This window comes from Myripristis murdjan, chromosome 3 (assembly GCF_902150065.1).
Source record: "Myripristis murdjan chromosome 3, fMyrMur1.1, whole genome shotgun sequence".
Taxonomy (NCBI): Eukaryota; Metazoa; Chordata; class Actinopteri; order Holocentriformes; family Holocentridae; genus Myripristis; species Myripristis murdjan.
In genome coordinates, this window is record NC_043982.1 from 1,718,667 (window position 1) to 1,734,604 (window position 15,938).

Consider the following 15,938-nt stretch of genomic DNA (forward strand, 5'->3'; position numbering starts at 1 on the left):
TTTTTTTGTGAAATAGATGCCTAAGTTCTAATTCTGGCTGCAGACATCCCTCCAGAATATCAATGTACAATATGACTTCATTAACCATTAATTCAGCTTTAGCCCTACTCTTCTTTTTGTTTTACTAAATTGGTTGAGGGCTGTTTGAAGCACAGACTCCAGTGCTCCACCAGTCAAGTGTGCACATTTTAGGCTCTGCTCTGTGTGCTCTGTGAGAGGAAGGTGGCCTGCTGCCTTAATAAATCCGATATTAATTCTGCACAGATTGTGAATGCAAATTGCCCAAAGGTGCCGGGCAGAGTGCGCTGCAGCTTTCATGTACGTAAATCTGCAGGCTTGACTGCCCCTAATTCTTAAATAACTGATATATTTTTAGGTTTGTCTATTATTTTGTCCTTGTCCTGTACAGTATGTATCTGTAAGTGCTGCTGAGGCTTCCACATCCAAGACAAAATTCAAACAGGACTGCGCGCATAGTAATATCAAAATGCCTCAATCTGCTGACAAAGCTTTAATTTCTTTTATGCATGTCTCCCACGTCTGTGTTCAGATTCATCCCGGGGCCCTGGTCGCCCTGCAGTGCCACCTGTGGACCTGGCAAACAAACTCGTGAGGTGAAGTGCCAGGTGCTTCTCTCCTTCACTCAAACTGAGGTGGACCTTCCAGAGGAGGAGTGTGGTGAGGACAGACCCCTGCTGGAGCGGCCCTGCAATGGAGGGCTTTGTACTGTAGCCCCCGGTGTCTCTCCAGGAGTCCAGGACCCTGGGGACCCTGACATCCTGGGAGAGGAGCTCCACCACTGGGACTACAGGGGCTTCACCACCTGCTCAGCCACATGTGCTGCCGGTGAGATCTTTGAAATGCGTCCTGGTGGGTGAAATCCACAGGAATCTGATACGGCTCGTTATCCTTTCATATCTAACTCTTTGGTATCCGTCTCTTGTGCCCAGGGAAGCAGACAGCAGTGGTGAGGTGTGTTAACAGAAGGCAAGGGGACGAGGTGGAGGACTCTCTGTGTGATCCGTCCAGCAGACCGCCGCTTATGATCCGCATTTGTAACCCAGAGCCGTGCCCTCCGAGGTGAGCGCTGACAAGGTTACTGAAGTAGCATGTGGCGGGGAAAAGCCCAGAGAGCAAGAGAGCAAATGTGAGGATGACGTCTGAAAGAGTTCAGCAAAGTCAGCGACCCCTCTAACCTAAGGCCTCTCTTTCTTAAAAGGTGAAAGCAGCATGTCCAAGGACGCCTGCTTTAAGCATATGGTGTATGCTTTCCTTAACAGGTTTCAGTCTAGTACAGAGTAGTAGAAAAATGGCTCCTGAAATTAATTTTACATTTTAGGCATTTGGCTGGTGCTCTTATCGAGGGGTTGAATGGGAATCAAACCCACAAACTTTCAACTGATTAAGTTCATTTTGTCTTCTATTGCGATATAAGAGTGTTTTCTTCTATTCAGACAAAATCAAGCGAATGAGCTGTTCATACCTGCTTGACAGTTTCGACTGTGGCTCCAGTCTTCCTCAGAAGCGCCATCCAACGTATTGCTGACGTGTCATTTATCAGCTGATCGGCCCGACAGACCTGTCAGAGTCTGTCGGGTCGGCCACGGCCATCCGGGGGATAACAGAACCAATACAACGGGCCATGAAGAACACCACATACACACAGCAGTAAAACCACACACAAAACTCCGTCAGCTGTTGGTACACCCGAAGGACAAAATAGCACCGGACCAAAAATCCAATGTCATATACGAAATACCGTGCAAATCATGCAACAAAACATACATCGGGGAAACGGGAAGAGCTTTCAACACCAGGAAAAAAGAAAAAAAAAAAAAAAAGAACATCAAAAAGAATGCGAGAAAGAGATAGCAGGACGCTTCACACGGACTCGGAAAGACAAAGCAGAGCAAGAAAATTTAAAATCAGCCATCACAGATCACTGCAGGAGGAACAACCACATCATGGACTGGGACAAGGGGAAAATCATCACATCGGAAACCAACAAATTCAAACGTTGGATTAAAGAGGCTATAGAGATCAGGAAGCGGGCGGGCGGCACCATCAACCGGGACGAGGGGGCATACACCCTCTCGCACACCTGGGATTCCGTGCTCCAAAGACCACCTAGGGAGAGGGGGGCGTGGCCGGCCCGACAGACTCTGACAGGTCTGTCGGGCCGATCAGCTGATAAATGACATGTCAGCAATACGTTGGATGACGCTTCTGAGGAAGACTGGAGACACAGTCGAAACTGTCAAGCAGGTATGAACAGCTCATTCTCTTGATTTTGTCTGAATAGAAGAAAACCCTCTTATACCACAAACTTTCAGTTTCAGGAATCAAATTTTACGTCACAGGTTACTTGGTACATTTGAGATCTCCATGTATTTGCAAAAGGTAGGTAACTGCAGAAATGGCAAGTTTTCTAGGAGAATTCCCAAAGGACTGTACCAGTGATTTTGAATGTCTGGCCCAGTTACCACAATTCGCTCACATTTTACATTGCAACAAAACATTTTGCAAATCATGTGGGTGTACTAAAGATCTCACAATATATAATTAAAATCCCTGCTTTCATCTATGAGTTTTTGGTTGAAACACCCACCTTCACCATGTTCTGCTTCTGCGGCTAGCCGAGTGGTCACCATTCATAAACAGTGCAACTGATAAGTGGCTGTGTAAAGCCAATTTCCTTTAAAGACGGAATGAGCAGGATTTCTCGTTCCAGTTTGGAAACACAACATTCAGAGTTGGCCCATCAAACCTGGCTAAGCAAAGAGCCAGCAGCAAGTTTTCCTTTCCAAGGATGGCGACAGAATGAAATGACCGCCCAGAATGTAGAACATTCTGTCACCACCCTGGGAAAAAAAAAATTGGCCTGCTGGTACCTACCTGTCCAACGGAAAACAGGCCAGCATCACGTCAATCTTCATCCTCATCCTCTCCCTCAGTGCTCGCCAGCGGGTGAAAGCCAACCCCAGATTCACTGTGGAACATGTCTTGTCTGCTCAGTGTTTGGCCTCGCTGTATTTCCCTTCCTCCGTGCTCCGAATCTTGCGATTTTTGTTGTTTCCTATTGGATGTCATGCCGTCAATCTGGCACCGCACACTGTGATCGGCTGGGAGCTACACACCCACCACCCAAAGGCTGAAACCCAGAAGAGTCCAAATCTCAGCAAGTCAAGAAAACCCAGGCAGAGGGCAGGGTCTCTGCAGACACACATACCAACACACACTTCTAGTGGATCAGAAGTGATGAGTCGAAACATTGTTTTTTAGGAAAATCCTACTCATTCTTTCTTCTAACTTATAGGAAATGTACCATACGTGACAACAAGCATTCTGTGGGGGTTTGCCGTTTCCTCTCAAACCACTGATATTATTTTATCTTGGGAATTGAGTTCCTCATTTGTGTTGGTATTGGACAGCTAATAAGCACTGGATTAAGAACACACACACTTCTGGTGCCAAATAGCGTCTTCATGTGACCTCCCCAGGGGCGAAGACCAAGCAGAACAGCTCATTAACATTCTCTGGCTAATCTCATTACACATGCGGGGAGCAACCTGCTCCTTGTAGCGCAAATACATACAAATTACCGCTTGATGGTTATCCATGGCTGCACAACATCATCACCTTGATTACTATTAGTCTCCAAGGGCAAACATGCCACAGGTTGTGTGCGGAGGGCCAATGTGAGACGTTCGACTGATATGTTGATTCGCCAATAATTTGGAAATGTAGCTGTCAGTTGTATGGCCGCATCACATGATGGTCCAAATGCTGGTTCAGAGGCTTTTCCACTGTTAAAAGAATACAGCTCTGGGGCAAACAATGAATATTCGTGATCTTGGCATGAAAGTATTCAAAGCTAATTAGTATTGGTGCACAATATTGTCTTTCAGCAGCTTCAATCCAAACCTAACAGTATTGGCATACAAAAACCCATATCGGATAAAACCTAGTTCCCCTCCCCTGTTTAAGTGCAGCGCCAAGATAAACAAGCTCCACCACGGCTCTGACCAGTAACCCTTCTCTTTGTTCCCTTTTTTTTTTTTTTTTTTTTACTGTATATTTGGTTCCTCTTTTGTTTATTTACCAACAGTCAGAGTACCAGAAAGCAGGAAATATGAGTTCATGTACTGGTCCCGTGCCACAGCTTAATGACATTTGAAATGTGCAAAGAGGAAAAAGGCCCCAGAACATCAAAGCCAGTGTCAGTGGGCCAGAGCCAGAGACTGGGGAGATAAGGATAAGCCAACCAATCCCTAAATCGCCCTTGCAATCCATCAAATTAGAGCCAGTAATTTGTAACATACACACCAAGCAGGTGGTTCTAATATCACCGGCAAACCCCTCCGTTTTTCAGTCTCCTTCTCAAAATCAGCGATGCCTTATGCATTAACAGCAAGCAGAGATGTTCCTCTGAGAATGAACCACAAGTTTTAAAACAGTAAGCAATTTTTCCTGCCATGGTAGAAAAACTTGGAAAAGTTCATTGCTGGAGTTAAAGCAAAGCAAAACAGAGGGTCTTGAATCAGTCTGAATAAACACTGCGATGATAGTTGAGAGTTTAGTCAGAGGGACTGGGAGCACTGCAGTGAGCTGTTTCTTTGTTGTATGATTTATATGCCATATTTGGCCTCCCAAAACAAGTAGCTTACAGAATAAACACAGCAAGACATGCAGTCAAGCTTTCAGGTGGATAGAGCAGAAAAGAAACACGAACAGACCCTGTGGCTCCTGGACACTGGGAGAGGCTCATTGCTTTCACTGTGATGTAACGCAAGTACATTTTTGGCTGCAAAGAAAAATGACATTAACAGCAATACCTGTAAGCTGAAAGGGATGATTCTGGTCTTTAAGCAGATTATTCATCAGATGGCTTTAACTTTCATTTTAGTCCATCCAGAAATGCTCATGCCAGAGTTTTGTTTTGTTATATTAGAAGCAGAGGTTATTTCCTGTGCACTGCTAGCACTCATTCACAAAAATGGTTTTCAGTTGCATTGCTAACTTGGACTTGCATTTCCCAGAAATTGCAAACAAATGCTCATATGGCAGTTTTTATTTTCCCTCAAATATCTCAAAACACGTCTTGAAACCAGTCTGGTTTTTATATGCACTGAAATGACTTATAAGCCCTGACAATCAGGACTATTGTTAAAGGAATAAAATTAAACCAAACAACAACAACAACAACAACAACAACAACAACAACAGATATCTGTGCAGCATAGCATACATTTGCAAAAAAAAAAAAAAAAAAAAAAAAAAAAAACTTACAGAAAATGCCTCATGCATGAGCAACTGTCTGCATCTGGCCTGCGTAGTAACTAAATAGTGCTGGCTGAAGCGTCAGTGTAAAGTATATGAACATTTTCATATCATCATTTTTGCTGTTGTTTATTGAAGTCTCTGATCAACTCCATTCTAACAAAAATGGCAATAGTTTTTTTTTTGTTTGTTTGTTTTTTAGACTTATTACCTGTGAGTTATCAGATTTAGATTTTTTGTAGGACAGTCAAGATAACTTGGGAAAAAAAATATTTTTAGAAAAATGTTTTTTTTGTTTTAGTTTTCTTAAAAGGGCAATAAGTAAGGTTTTTACTGCCCAATAGTACAAACATATATTTACATGGGGATTAATAAAGTTGTTGTCTTCCAAATCTGTTATGCTACTTTAAATACCCTATACCCTATATACAGTACTGATGCTAGATTTCTACTATCAATTTACAATATAAAGATTTAAAGAACCATACCAGTAATTTGGCATGTTTAGTGTAGTACCTACAAAATGTGTATCCTTCACGTTTCTGCTAATCTTCCCAAAGCAAGACTTCAACCTTTTTTCACACCAGTATTCCATCACTGTATTAAAGTTGTCCACATGAGTTTTGCTGCAGCACTGTTGTGTTTTGATGACTTGTAATTAGGCGGAGCGAAGCGGCCTTTCTGCCAGAAAAGAGTCCCCGGGGAAACGTTTGCTTTACACAGTGAATTATCACTTCTGTGGTTTATGAATGACTTTGTTAGCTGCTGAAGCAGAACATTACAAGGTGGTTGTTTAAACCAAAAACTCATATTTGAAAACGGAGGGATTTTGATTACATTGTTGTGAAATCTTTTGTACACCGCATGATTTGTAAAATGTTTGGCGTAATGCTAAGTGGGGCTAAATTGTAGTAAATGGGCCACACATTCAAAATCACTGGTATGGTCCTTTATGTCAGCATAAAAAGATGGGCAAACTGATTTTAGGTGGGTTTACCCTTCACGTCATCCTTGGAGAGGCCTCTTCCAAACATACACTGTCCCTTTAATGAAACACACCGAGTCAGAAAGGAAGCCAGTGGCCAGGTCAGTGGGTGTATTAGCAGCAACAAGCAGACTCATGACTTATTTTTGTGCCCTGTCCCTCTGGCTGTCCTGGATACACAGGCTGGATAAAACTCCAGCTCTGGGAAAAGGATTACCATGTAGCTAATAATACATAGCTTTAACATCATCCTGCTCATACAAGTCAAGGGCTGCATACTGTACATGTCTTCGATATAGGGGCTAGTACAACCCCATCTTTCAGCATAACTTCAGATATTTTTGACCTGTACCCTATTTTCTCATGATTTTCCATCTTGCCAGTTGATTCTGACCAACATCTCATCTATTAGTTATAAAGTTACATGTGTCTTGTTTGCCTGGGGGCAGCATACAGCAGGCTAGTTGACTTCAAAAATCATCCCCAACAGCACCCACAGCATGTTTTTTTTTTTTTTTTTTTGTCAACATATTGATTGGTCATTTTGTATTGTAAGTTGTCAGGTCACGAATAAGCTTAAAATTAGTTAAGTTTACACTCATTACGTAGTGACTGTGAATATGATGAAAAATGCATGCTTAGGGTGTTTCTGGGGTTGGTTTCTGGAGAGTCCATTGGCCTGTTGAGAGGCAGGCAAGATGAAAGCGGCTCTGGAGCAAAGGAACTTGATGAGATTTTGGTCAGAATCAATAGGCATGATGGAAAACGGTGTGAAAAACTGTCCCCATCTTTTGTGCAATCTGGTGTCTAGTCATCTTCCAGCGAGTTAAACTTCAGAAACCAGAAAAGCTCCAATAGCGTTCAATTTAATTTTCTCTTATTTAATGGTCTGTTTCAAACTTTATTTATGGATGGCTGGTTTTCTCTCAGCAGAGGGGGGGGAGGCGGCGGTGGTGTGGGAGGGGGGGGTCTGTTGGAAAAATCAATCATTTGTTTGAGCACAGCAAGGCTCTGTATCATTAAAAGTGTGGCTAAAAAGCAAAAGGTCACAGTAGGATGGCTTTGGTTCATAAGTCAAATCAGAATTTGCTGCTGTGATGCTGAGCAGCTCATACTGTTAAGTGTTGGACAACAGCAGAGCCCGAGTTTTTTGTTGAAGGAACAAACACTGATTGATTCTAAGTGGCTTGTCAACATACACTTTCATAAAGGGAACACTGCACTGTTACGGTAGAACATGGTGCAGTCAAACACAAATCCACACACACACACACACACACACAGCGCACAGATTGTTTTTCCAATTTGCTGTCCCATTGCCAAAGTCAGCAGGACAGTTGGCTATCTGGAGCTCCGGGCTTAAATATGGTCAGGAAAAAACTGATGTTGATTACGAAAGGATCATTTTATTTACCTCTTAATAGGAGCTGCGTTTTATCAAGGCACATAATAGCAGACATAAAGGGGAGGATTTAAGGTAAAATAACTCCAGGTTTAAGAGTTTACATTTTCCATTTGTCCCTCTTACTATTTTTAGCCCCAAATCCTCCCATGCAGTTGTGTCCAGTTTCATGAGAATAGCTGTTGCAGCAATGGAGAAAGATTTCAAAAAAAAAAAAAAAAAAAAAAAAAAAAAGACTTAAGATGCATTAAGGCAGCATTTCACCAAAATCTCTTCCTTTGGTTAGGGGAACACACTCTGTATCCAAGTATTCTGATTATCATTAAAGTCAGCGCTGAGTTTTTAGACTAGAGCGTAATGTTTGAAGTCACTGTCAAATGCACAGTGTATGAAGTGATGCAGTGGCAAATAGCAATGTGGGCAAGCTATGATAAACTGACTAATCACTCCAACTCTGACTAATGCTCTTTCTCCCACACGTCATATTACTAATATAAGTTATATCAGGTGACAGTCAAGTGTGCACAAACCACCAAACTACTAACAAAATATTTAATTCTCTAACCAACTGGGTATCTAGGCTGCAAATCCCTGTATTTGCTATTTTTTATTTCCATCTTTGGTGCTAAGCGCTCATCGGTGCAGTGTTTCTGCACTGCACGTCCCAGAGTTCACCTGTCAATCAAACCGTGTGGACGGGATTGTACTGTAATGTCTTTCTCCCTGGATTTTCTGTTGATGGGGTTTGAGTTCCTGGAGGTGACACTCTTTGTCTGCTCAACCATGAAGGCTGTCATTGCTCATGCTAACTACAGTTCTTTCATTTATTCCAATCAAACATTAAATACATCACTTCCCGTATGCCAGTGGATTTTTCCCAGAAAAGATCTACGAGACAATCCAGCTGTTCAGAACCAGTGTAAACACTTTGAATCACTTGTGTAGTATGTTGTAATGTATGTTGCAAAAGAAATATTGTTTTTATCAAAATGTTGCAGATTAATACTTTAAATCTACTTCATTGAAGGGAAAATGTAGATGAGGGGAAGGGTCAAAGAAGGCCTGAGACAAATTATTTGAATTTTTGAGACTGAGACTCAACAGCTGGAAAGTAGGTAGTATTTTGTACACTCGGTGCAGATGTATGCTTCCTTTGTGTGTGTGTTTATGTGTACATGTCTGCGTGTGTGTGTGTGTGTGTGTGTGTTTGTGAGAGAGAGAGGCAGCAGATGGTTGTTTGTCCATCCAGCAGTCATGAGGATTGGAGGCGTGTATGATCCACACACACTGATTTACCACTCTCTCTTCCCACTAATGGACATATACAGGAAGCAGCTGCAGAGTGCAGTTCCACACGCAGATGTCCTACACACACATGCATGCATGCACATACACACACATACACATACATATGCACAGCACATAGTACATAGGGTCTAGTGCATGCAGCAGAGTTTGGGAGACCCAATTGTGAGAACACACTGAGGTATATACACTCCCTTAGTCCCTCTCATAGTAGTCTCTCTCTCTCTCTCTCTCTCTCTCCCTCTGTCTCTCTCTCTCTCTCTCTCTGTCTCTCGCTCTCTCTCTCTCTTTTCCTCTCTCTCTGTCTGTGTGTATCTCTATCTCTCTCTCTCTGCAAGTGGCTGTTGTACATCATTCTTCCCTGTTGGGAATAATTTCTCTTGCCTTTTATTTTGATTGACTTTATGAACTTTATGAAGGTAATAAAGAAACCAGGGCTCCCTTTGAGGTTCCTTTGTGTTGGAGCAAGTTGAGCATTGGCATCAGCAGCCCACAGTCCCATAAAAACCCAGTCAGTTTTAAAATTAATTTGATCCTCCCCCACGATCGAACATCAGGGAAGGGACTGTGGACTGGGGTCTGTCTGTCATGTGTGATTTCTCAGCCTCTGCTGGCCTGTTTTTGAAACCTGGGGACATGATGGTTTTTGACACAGGGGTCCAGCATTTTGAATATAAACCTACCCACAGCGCTGCCACCTCCAGGCCAACAGAGCCCTGAACTTCATACTCAATATCTCGGACACTGCTGGGTCAAATTTGTTGAACCTTTGGGGAATGATGTGTTGACACCCAGCATCTATAAAGTGAAACTGACTTACCCACCACAGCAGCACCATCAGCAATGTCTCAAACCATGCTCATCACACCTACTGCAATATCAGATGAGATTGTGGGTATATTAATATATGCAGATGACGTTGTGTTACATACAGAACATGAAAAAGATTTGCAGATTATGCTGACCATTGTTGCAGAGTAGTGCCGGGGATGGAGACTAGTGTATAATTAAGGCAAAACACATAGTACATTTTAGGAAAAGAGATTCATTGGAGATTTTGTAGCTATAGTATAGAGCCTTATGTGAAGTCTCATTTACATAAAAGACAAAGATCCCTGAGTGCACAGCTACATTCAGGACCATCACCATAAGCCCAAGACACAGGCAGGTTTAATGCAACTCCAGAGCATAGACGTTGCTGTGTGAGCTAGGTGAAATTAAGAAAAAGATTCATTTTTTGTTTTATTTTCCTGTTTACAAGGATGCAAGGAATGCACTGTTCTCCATTTATGTTGATTTTTTTCTTTAAATGATCTATGTCTATCTATCTATCTATCTATCTATCTATCTATCTATCTCTATATCTATATCTATATATATCTATATATAGATATAGATATATATAGATATAGAGATAGATAGATAGATAGATAGATAGATAGATAGATAGATAGATAGATAGATAGATAGATAGATAGATAGATAGATACACAGAGCTGTGTGTATACACATACATACACATGCACACACATTCACACATACATATATACATACACACATACACACACATATAGATAGATAGATGAATAGGTAGGTAGAAAGATAGATTGATTGGTTGATTGAGTTTGATAGATATATAGATATATGTATGTATTGATTGACTGACTGATTGATACATATATATGCATACCCAGGGCAGCTTGGACCAGTTTTGGGTGATGTGTTTGTATGGATAAAATAAACTTTCATGATATCAATAAATAATTTCCTGATGAGTGGCATTGTAAGCAATGTGTGTCACAGGGTTTGATTTGGTGGGAAACCTGCTGGGTTGTTTTACAGCAGAAAACAGGAAGGGGACGCTGTTCTTCCAATGAATCTAGAGCTTTCAGAGTCTCTGTCTGTGGCAGGTAGTTGAAGGAGTGAATGCCCAGCAGTGCCTGTTTATGGTCACCAGCGATGTGCAGTGGCTGCCAGTAGTGATAATCACTTTTGATAATGACATTTGGTTTATACTTTGAGTGATGCCATCTGTGTTCATGTTGCTATTTCACTCATCGTTAAAACTTCAACTGATTTGAATTTTCATCCCATCACTCCCTCAGTTGTCATGGCAACAGCAGAGTCCTCTTCCTAACATCAATATAATTTAATAATATAATACAGCTGAATCAGCATTAACGGAGGATCAGAAATTTGTTTAATATATAGAATTGAATAAATAAAATGAGCTTACATCTCTGCCTATATGACCCTCAATAGACAAACAGAAACAATTAACTGGACCTCAGCAATACGCTCTGTAATTGCTCATATGTTTATACTTAGTATGCACGACAGCATCCAAAATCAATGTGGAGCGATGATGGAATGTTGGCAAGATTGGACAATTACGAATTACCAGTCTATAAACAGGCTTACTGACTTAAAATCACTTTCCACATGCTTATCTTTCTTTGACTGCACAAGCAACATCCTTTTCGTGACCAAAACAACAGGATATATGGGAAATGTGGTGTTAATTTTGAAAAACACCAGCAACACTACCACAGATGGAGAATCATCAGCCACTATGATTTCATTTCTTTATAGTAATTATAGCCACCTATCCCAATTAATTTGACAATGATACATTACTACATGCAGCACCTTTAATAGGTGACATTAACAAAGGTGTCAAAGTTTTGATCTGGATTTACCCTTTCTATTTCACAGGGAGAGCTCGCAGCCCTCTAATATTTCATATATAATGCATAAAGTACATTATCTATTGCTCCAGATGGGAGGTGACATCATGGACTGGCTGCTCTGCATCCTGCGGTGTCGGCATCCAGACCAGAAGTGTGTACTGCATGCGTCTGCTGTCTGTTGACCAGCAGGATAGTGAGAGTGTTTCAGAGGATGAGTGCAGGGAGTTCAAACCTGCCATCCTGCAACCCTGCAACCAAGTGGACTGTCCTCCAGCCTGGGAGACTGAACCTTGGCAGCAGGTACGAACTGTGTGTGTGTGTGTGTGTGTGTGTGTGTGTGTGTGTGTGTGTGTGTGTGTGTGTGTGTGTGTGAAGACACTGATTTCACCAGGAAAGTCGTATGGGACATTACAATGACCACTGTGTCTTTGCCTCTGTCTTTTTCACACATGCTGTCTTGTGTCTTCTTACCTGTCTCCATCTCCCCTATTCCCTCCTGTCAGTGCTCACAGTCCTGTGGTGGGGGAGTCCAGGTCCGTAAGGTCTACTGCAAGCAGCTCCAGTCTACAGGGGCCTATGGAAGACTTGGGGACGAGGCCTGCCGAGGGGCCAAACCCGCCACTCATAGAGGATGCAGCAACACAGACTGTCTGCCCTTCATGGCAGGAGGAGAGTGGGGCAAGGTGAGCTCCGAGCCAGGGAGAGAAGGGTGCGCGCGCGTGTGTGTGTGTGTGTGTGTGGGTGGGTGAGGGTGAGGTCAAATTTACAGACCGACCACATTCACGCCAATTTCGAGCTGTTGTGCAGTGAACTTGAAGCAGACGTGCTAAACCTACGTGATCATTTATTCATTCAACAAATGTGTTTACAGCACCATTTAAAGCATAATTTCCTTTTCTAGCTTGAGCAAAAGTAAAAACATTTACATACGTTTTATTGAAATTTGTCTTTTCCATTTAGCATTTCTACTTTTATTCAGGATAATTTGCATAAAAATACTCTGAAAGAAACCCAAGTGGAGAAAGAAAAAGGAACGGGGGATAGGTAGGCCTGAAAACATGTCCTCACTTTTGACATTTGTTCTCCACTGCCTTTGCTACCAGGTCTGGCTGTGCATGTAGCTACTTTCACATGCATATCTACATGTCTCCTATGCATATACGTATATGAAAATGACAAGATGGTGCTAAGACATTGGACATCTGTTGTAGTAGCTGTCACATTTTTGTTTTGTTTTTTCCTTCTTTTTTAGTATTGGCAGTGTGAAAACATGCCATTGCATTCTGTCTTGTTTTAAGGTGCTCTCATTAACTTAAGGCGAGACACTACAGGTGAATAGGGTAAAAAAAATTAAATAATAGATATCACCATGAAACTTGCTCAGTTGATTACTTATATTAAGATGAGAAAAAAATGTATTGCAAGTTTTTAAAATTTTAATGTGTAAATATGCAAATGAGGCATTATCTCATTAAATATGCGCCAATTTGCATATTTTTTTTAAACAAAAACAGATCGTGTGCTAAAGCCAAGCTCAAAATTCTTTTTTCATTTTGTTGACATATTAGATGGGAAACAAATTTGGGGAAAAAAAAAGAATTTAAAACTGCTCACATTGCCATATTTGTCAGATCTTATCATACCTTATATTGCATCTCAGGTCTTGCAGTTTAGAGATCCTGGCCATCTCACTATACTTTTCACCAGGGGTCAGCAACCTTTTTTATACAAAGTGCCAGTTTTAAATTGTATTGTTAGTCAGTGCGGTGTGCCATGGACATTAACATTAAGTTTAATTATGACACCACTTCAAAATCAAAGTGTAATTTTATTCCATCCATGCAGGCAACATGCATAGCATCAACTTTTGTAGAACCCTTTTTCTCAGGACATTATTCAGGACATTGTGATCACTTTAGATCGTTAAACCTATAAGCCTCCCAAAAGTCTTGTTCATCAGCAGTAAAATAATAAAAAAAAAAAAAGATGTAAATGTTTTCTCTTGTCTTTTATTCTTGATTTTATTCTCTTTGTGTAGTAAGCCACAAACAACAAAGGAAGGCAATCAAAAGCTTGCTTTAGTAGCATGGTTTTCAGCAAAGGCAAAGACTTTGAGGGTTCACCAGTAAAGCCAATTAGAGGTGTGCCTCTGAGCATCATTGAATATCTAAAAAGAATTTGAGGGTGTTGGCTTCCATACTTGGACACTGTTTGACAGCACAACATGGGTTAATACTCAGAATTCAGCAAACAACATTTTCAAAACATAAACTAGGCAAGGTACCTCTCTCGTCTGTCCATGAGGGAGCTAGCAGGGCTGCCATCTTGTATTGTGCCCAAACCAGCACTGCCGAAATGATTTGAGCAGGAGGTCCTATCATCAATCACACTAAATAACACAGATCATGCAACAGCTAATTGCTGTGCAAGAGGTAATTTGGCACGCAGATGAGAGGGCACTTAAACATTTAGGAGGCGATAAGATAAGGTAAACTTTATCGATCCCCACTGGGGAACTGTGCATTCCCAAGAAACACTCCTTACAATGCTATTCTATACTATTCCATTCTATCCTGCTGTGCAGTGCTCTGTGTCCTGTGGTTTGGGGATCCAACGCAGGGAGCCAGTGTGTCGCCAGCTAACAGCCATGGGCCACCAGGTGACGCTGGCCAGGGGGCTCTGCTCAGGACAGCCCTCCCCACCCCTCGTACGAACCTGCCGCATGATGGCTTGCCCTAGTAAGAGCATGCACGCACACACACACACACACACACATACACACACACATTCTTCACCCACATTCCTTCAATATTTAGTCTTGTGTGTGGACAGTCTGCTCAATCAATTCTTTCTTTCAGCGAGACCCTTTCACTTGATGAGGTCACAGATGTGGTCGATGCAATCATTTTGTGTGTGTTAGAGACTTGGGCCTAAATGTCAACATGAATTTATATATCAACTGTTACAAAGCACATAACTATGGAGCTGGATTAGCATTCCAAAGGTTGCCAGGTATAGCTAGTCTCAATGTCTTAACAAGCTGCCAGTAATTCTGTGGTTTGGTTTTCTGTCATAGTACATGGGAAACGTGTTTTTTCTACTGGTGGATGTTTTACTAGGTATTTTCTTGATTAACAGTATGTCAGATTTCAAAATCAAATCTAAGAAGTTGAGACCTTTTCAGGAGTCTAAGGTGTTGAGTCTGGTTGAATCAAACTCTGGTGCGTTTACCCACTTGGTTCAGTTGTTTGGGTCAGTGAGAACACTCCAACCCAAACTCTGCATCCTGCTCAAAAATTTCAAACCAGAACCGGTTTGAAAGAGGTGGTCTCGTGTTGGTTCCAAGTGCACTCCAGAGCGATTCATCTCAAGTGAGAAAGGTAACCACACCAACATTGCCAACTGTGGTTTAAAAATTTATAGACCTGCCGTCCCTGATTGGTATCTCTCGAAATGAAGTTCTGTAGTAGTACTGTAGTATCTCCAGCCTTGTACGCTTGACATCTGGTGGCAGCGTGACAGATTGATATCAGAGATAACCAACTCTGCCAATCAATCTATCAGTCTCTCACGTTTTGTTCCGTTAACCTTCCCAAACTTTTTTTTTTTCCCTTTGAATCTTCCTTCCTTAAACATTAGATCCAGGTCATTGTTCATTACCCAGTTAGCATGTTTTACTGGCTGTTGGTTTGCTGCTGCATTCAGGTGCTATAGGAAAATGATGAACAGACTTTCATTGTTTTGTTTCATTATTTTTCTCTGAAGATAGCTAATATGTTGACACATAAGAGGTGAACCATTTCTCTTTGCACGCTTTCCTCTCTGACCAATAATAAGCAAGCATGTGAAAAAAGTAACAGTGTATGAAACAATTTGTTAGCGCAGACCACTCAAACAGACTGTTGGGTATGAAAGCAACGTGAAAAGCTGAAGGCTTTAAAAGAGCTTGTAAAGGGGAACTGTAGCCGTGACAAGCCAGATTTCAGCCATATTAAACATTCACATGAACACAGCGTTCATATGTACATGCCTGGGAGTTGATTACCCAAGGGACTGTGAGCAATGTATATACTCCCTGGCCCTCTGTAGGGTCTCTACTTTATCAAGCTATCAACATATCATGTTCTCACTTCAAGCATAAGCATCTGAAGTGGGCAAATGACAAAAAAAAAAATTACTTAGATAAATCAGCCAGGCGTATTTTCAGTCTTCACTTCATGCGAACATACGACACTATACATATCCAAGCAGCCAAGGAGTGTGTAGCAAAGTTCCA

At 41.6% G+C, this 15,938-nt stretch overlaps 1 protein-coding gene across 1 annotated transcript in view; it reads left to right on the forward strand.

The window, feature by feature from the left end:
• Positions 1-410: 410 nt before the first annotated feature.
• LOC115380437 (ADAMTS-like protein 3) overlaps positions 411-15,938 on the forward strand; it is a 56,334-nt gene continuing 40,806 nt past the window's right edge. The window contains exons 1-6 of the mRNA XM_030081631.1: positions 411-418; positions 551-846; positions 951-1,080; positions 11,752-11,962; positions 12,166-12,345; positions 14,247-14,369. Of these exons, the coding sequence (XP_029937491.1) occupies positions 411-418; positions 551-846; positions 951-1,080; positions 11,752-11,962; positions 12,166-12,345; positions 14,247-14,369 (948 nt within the window). The remainder of the gene's footprint in view (positions 419-550; positions 847-950; positions 1,081-11,751; positions 11,963-12,165; positions 12,346-14,246; positions 14,370-15,938) is intronic.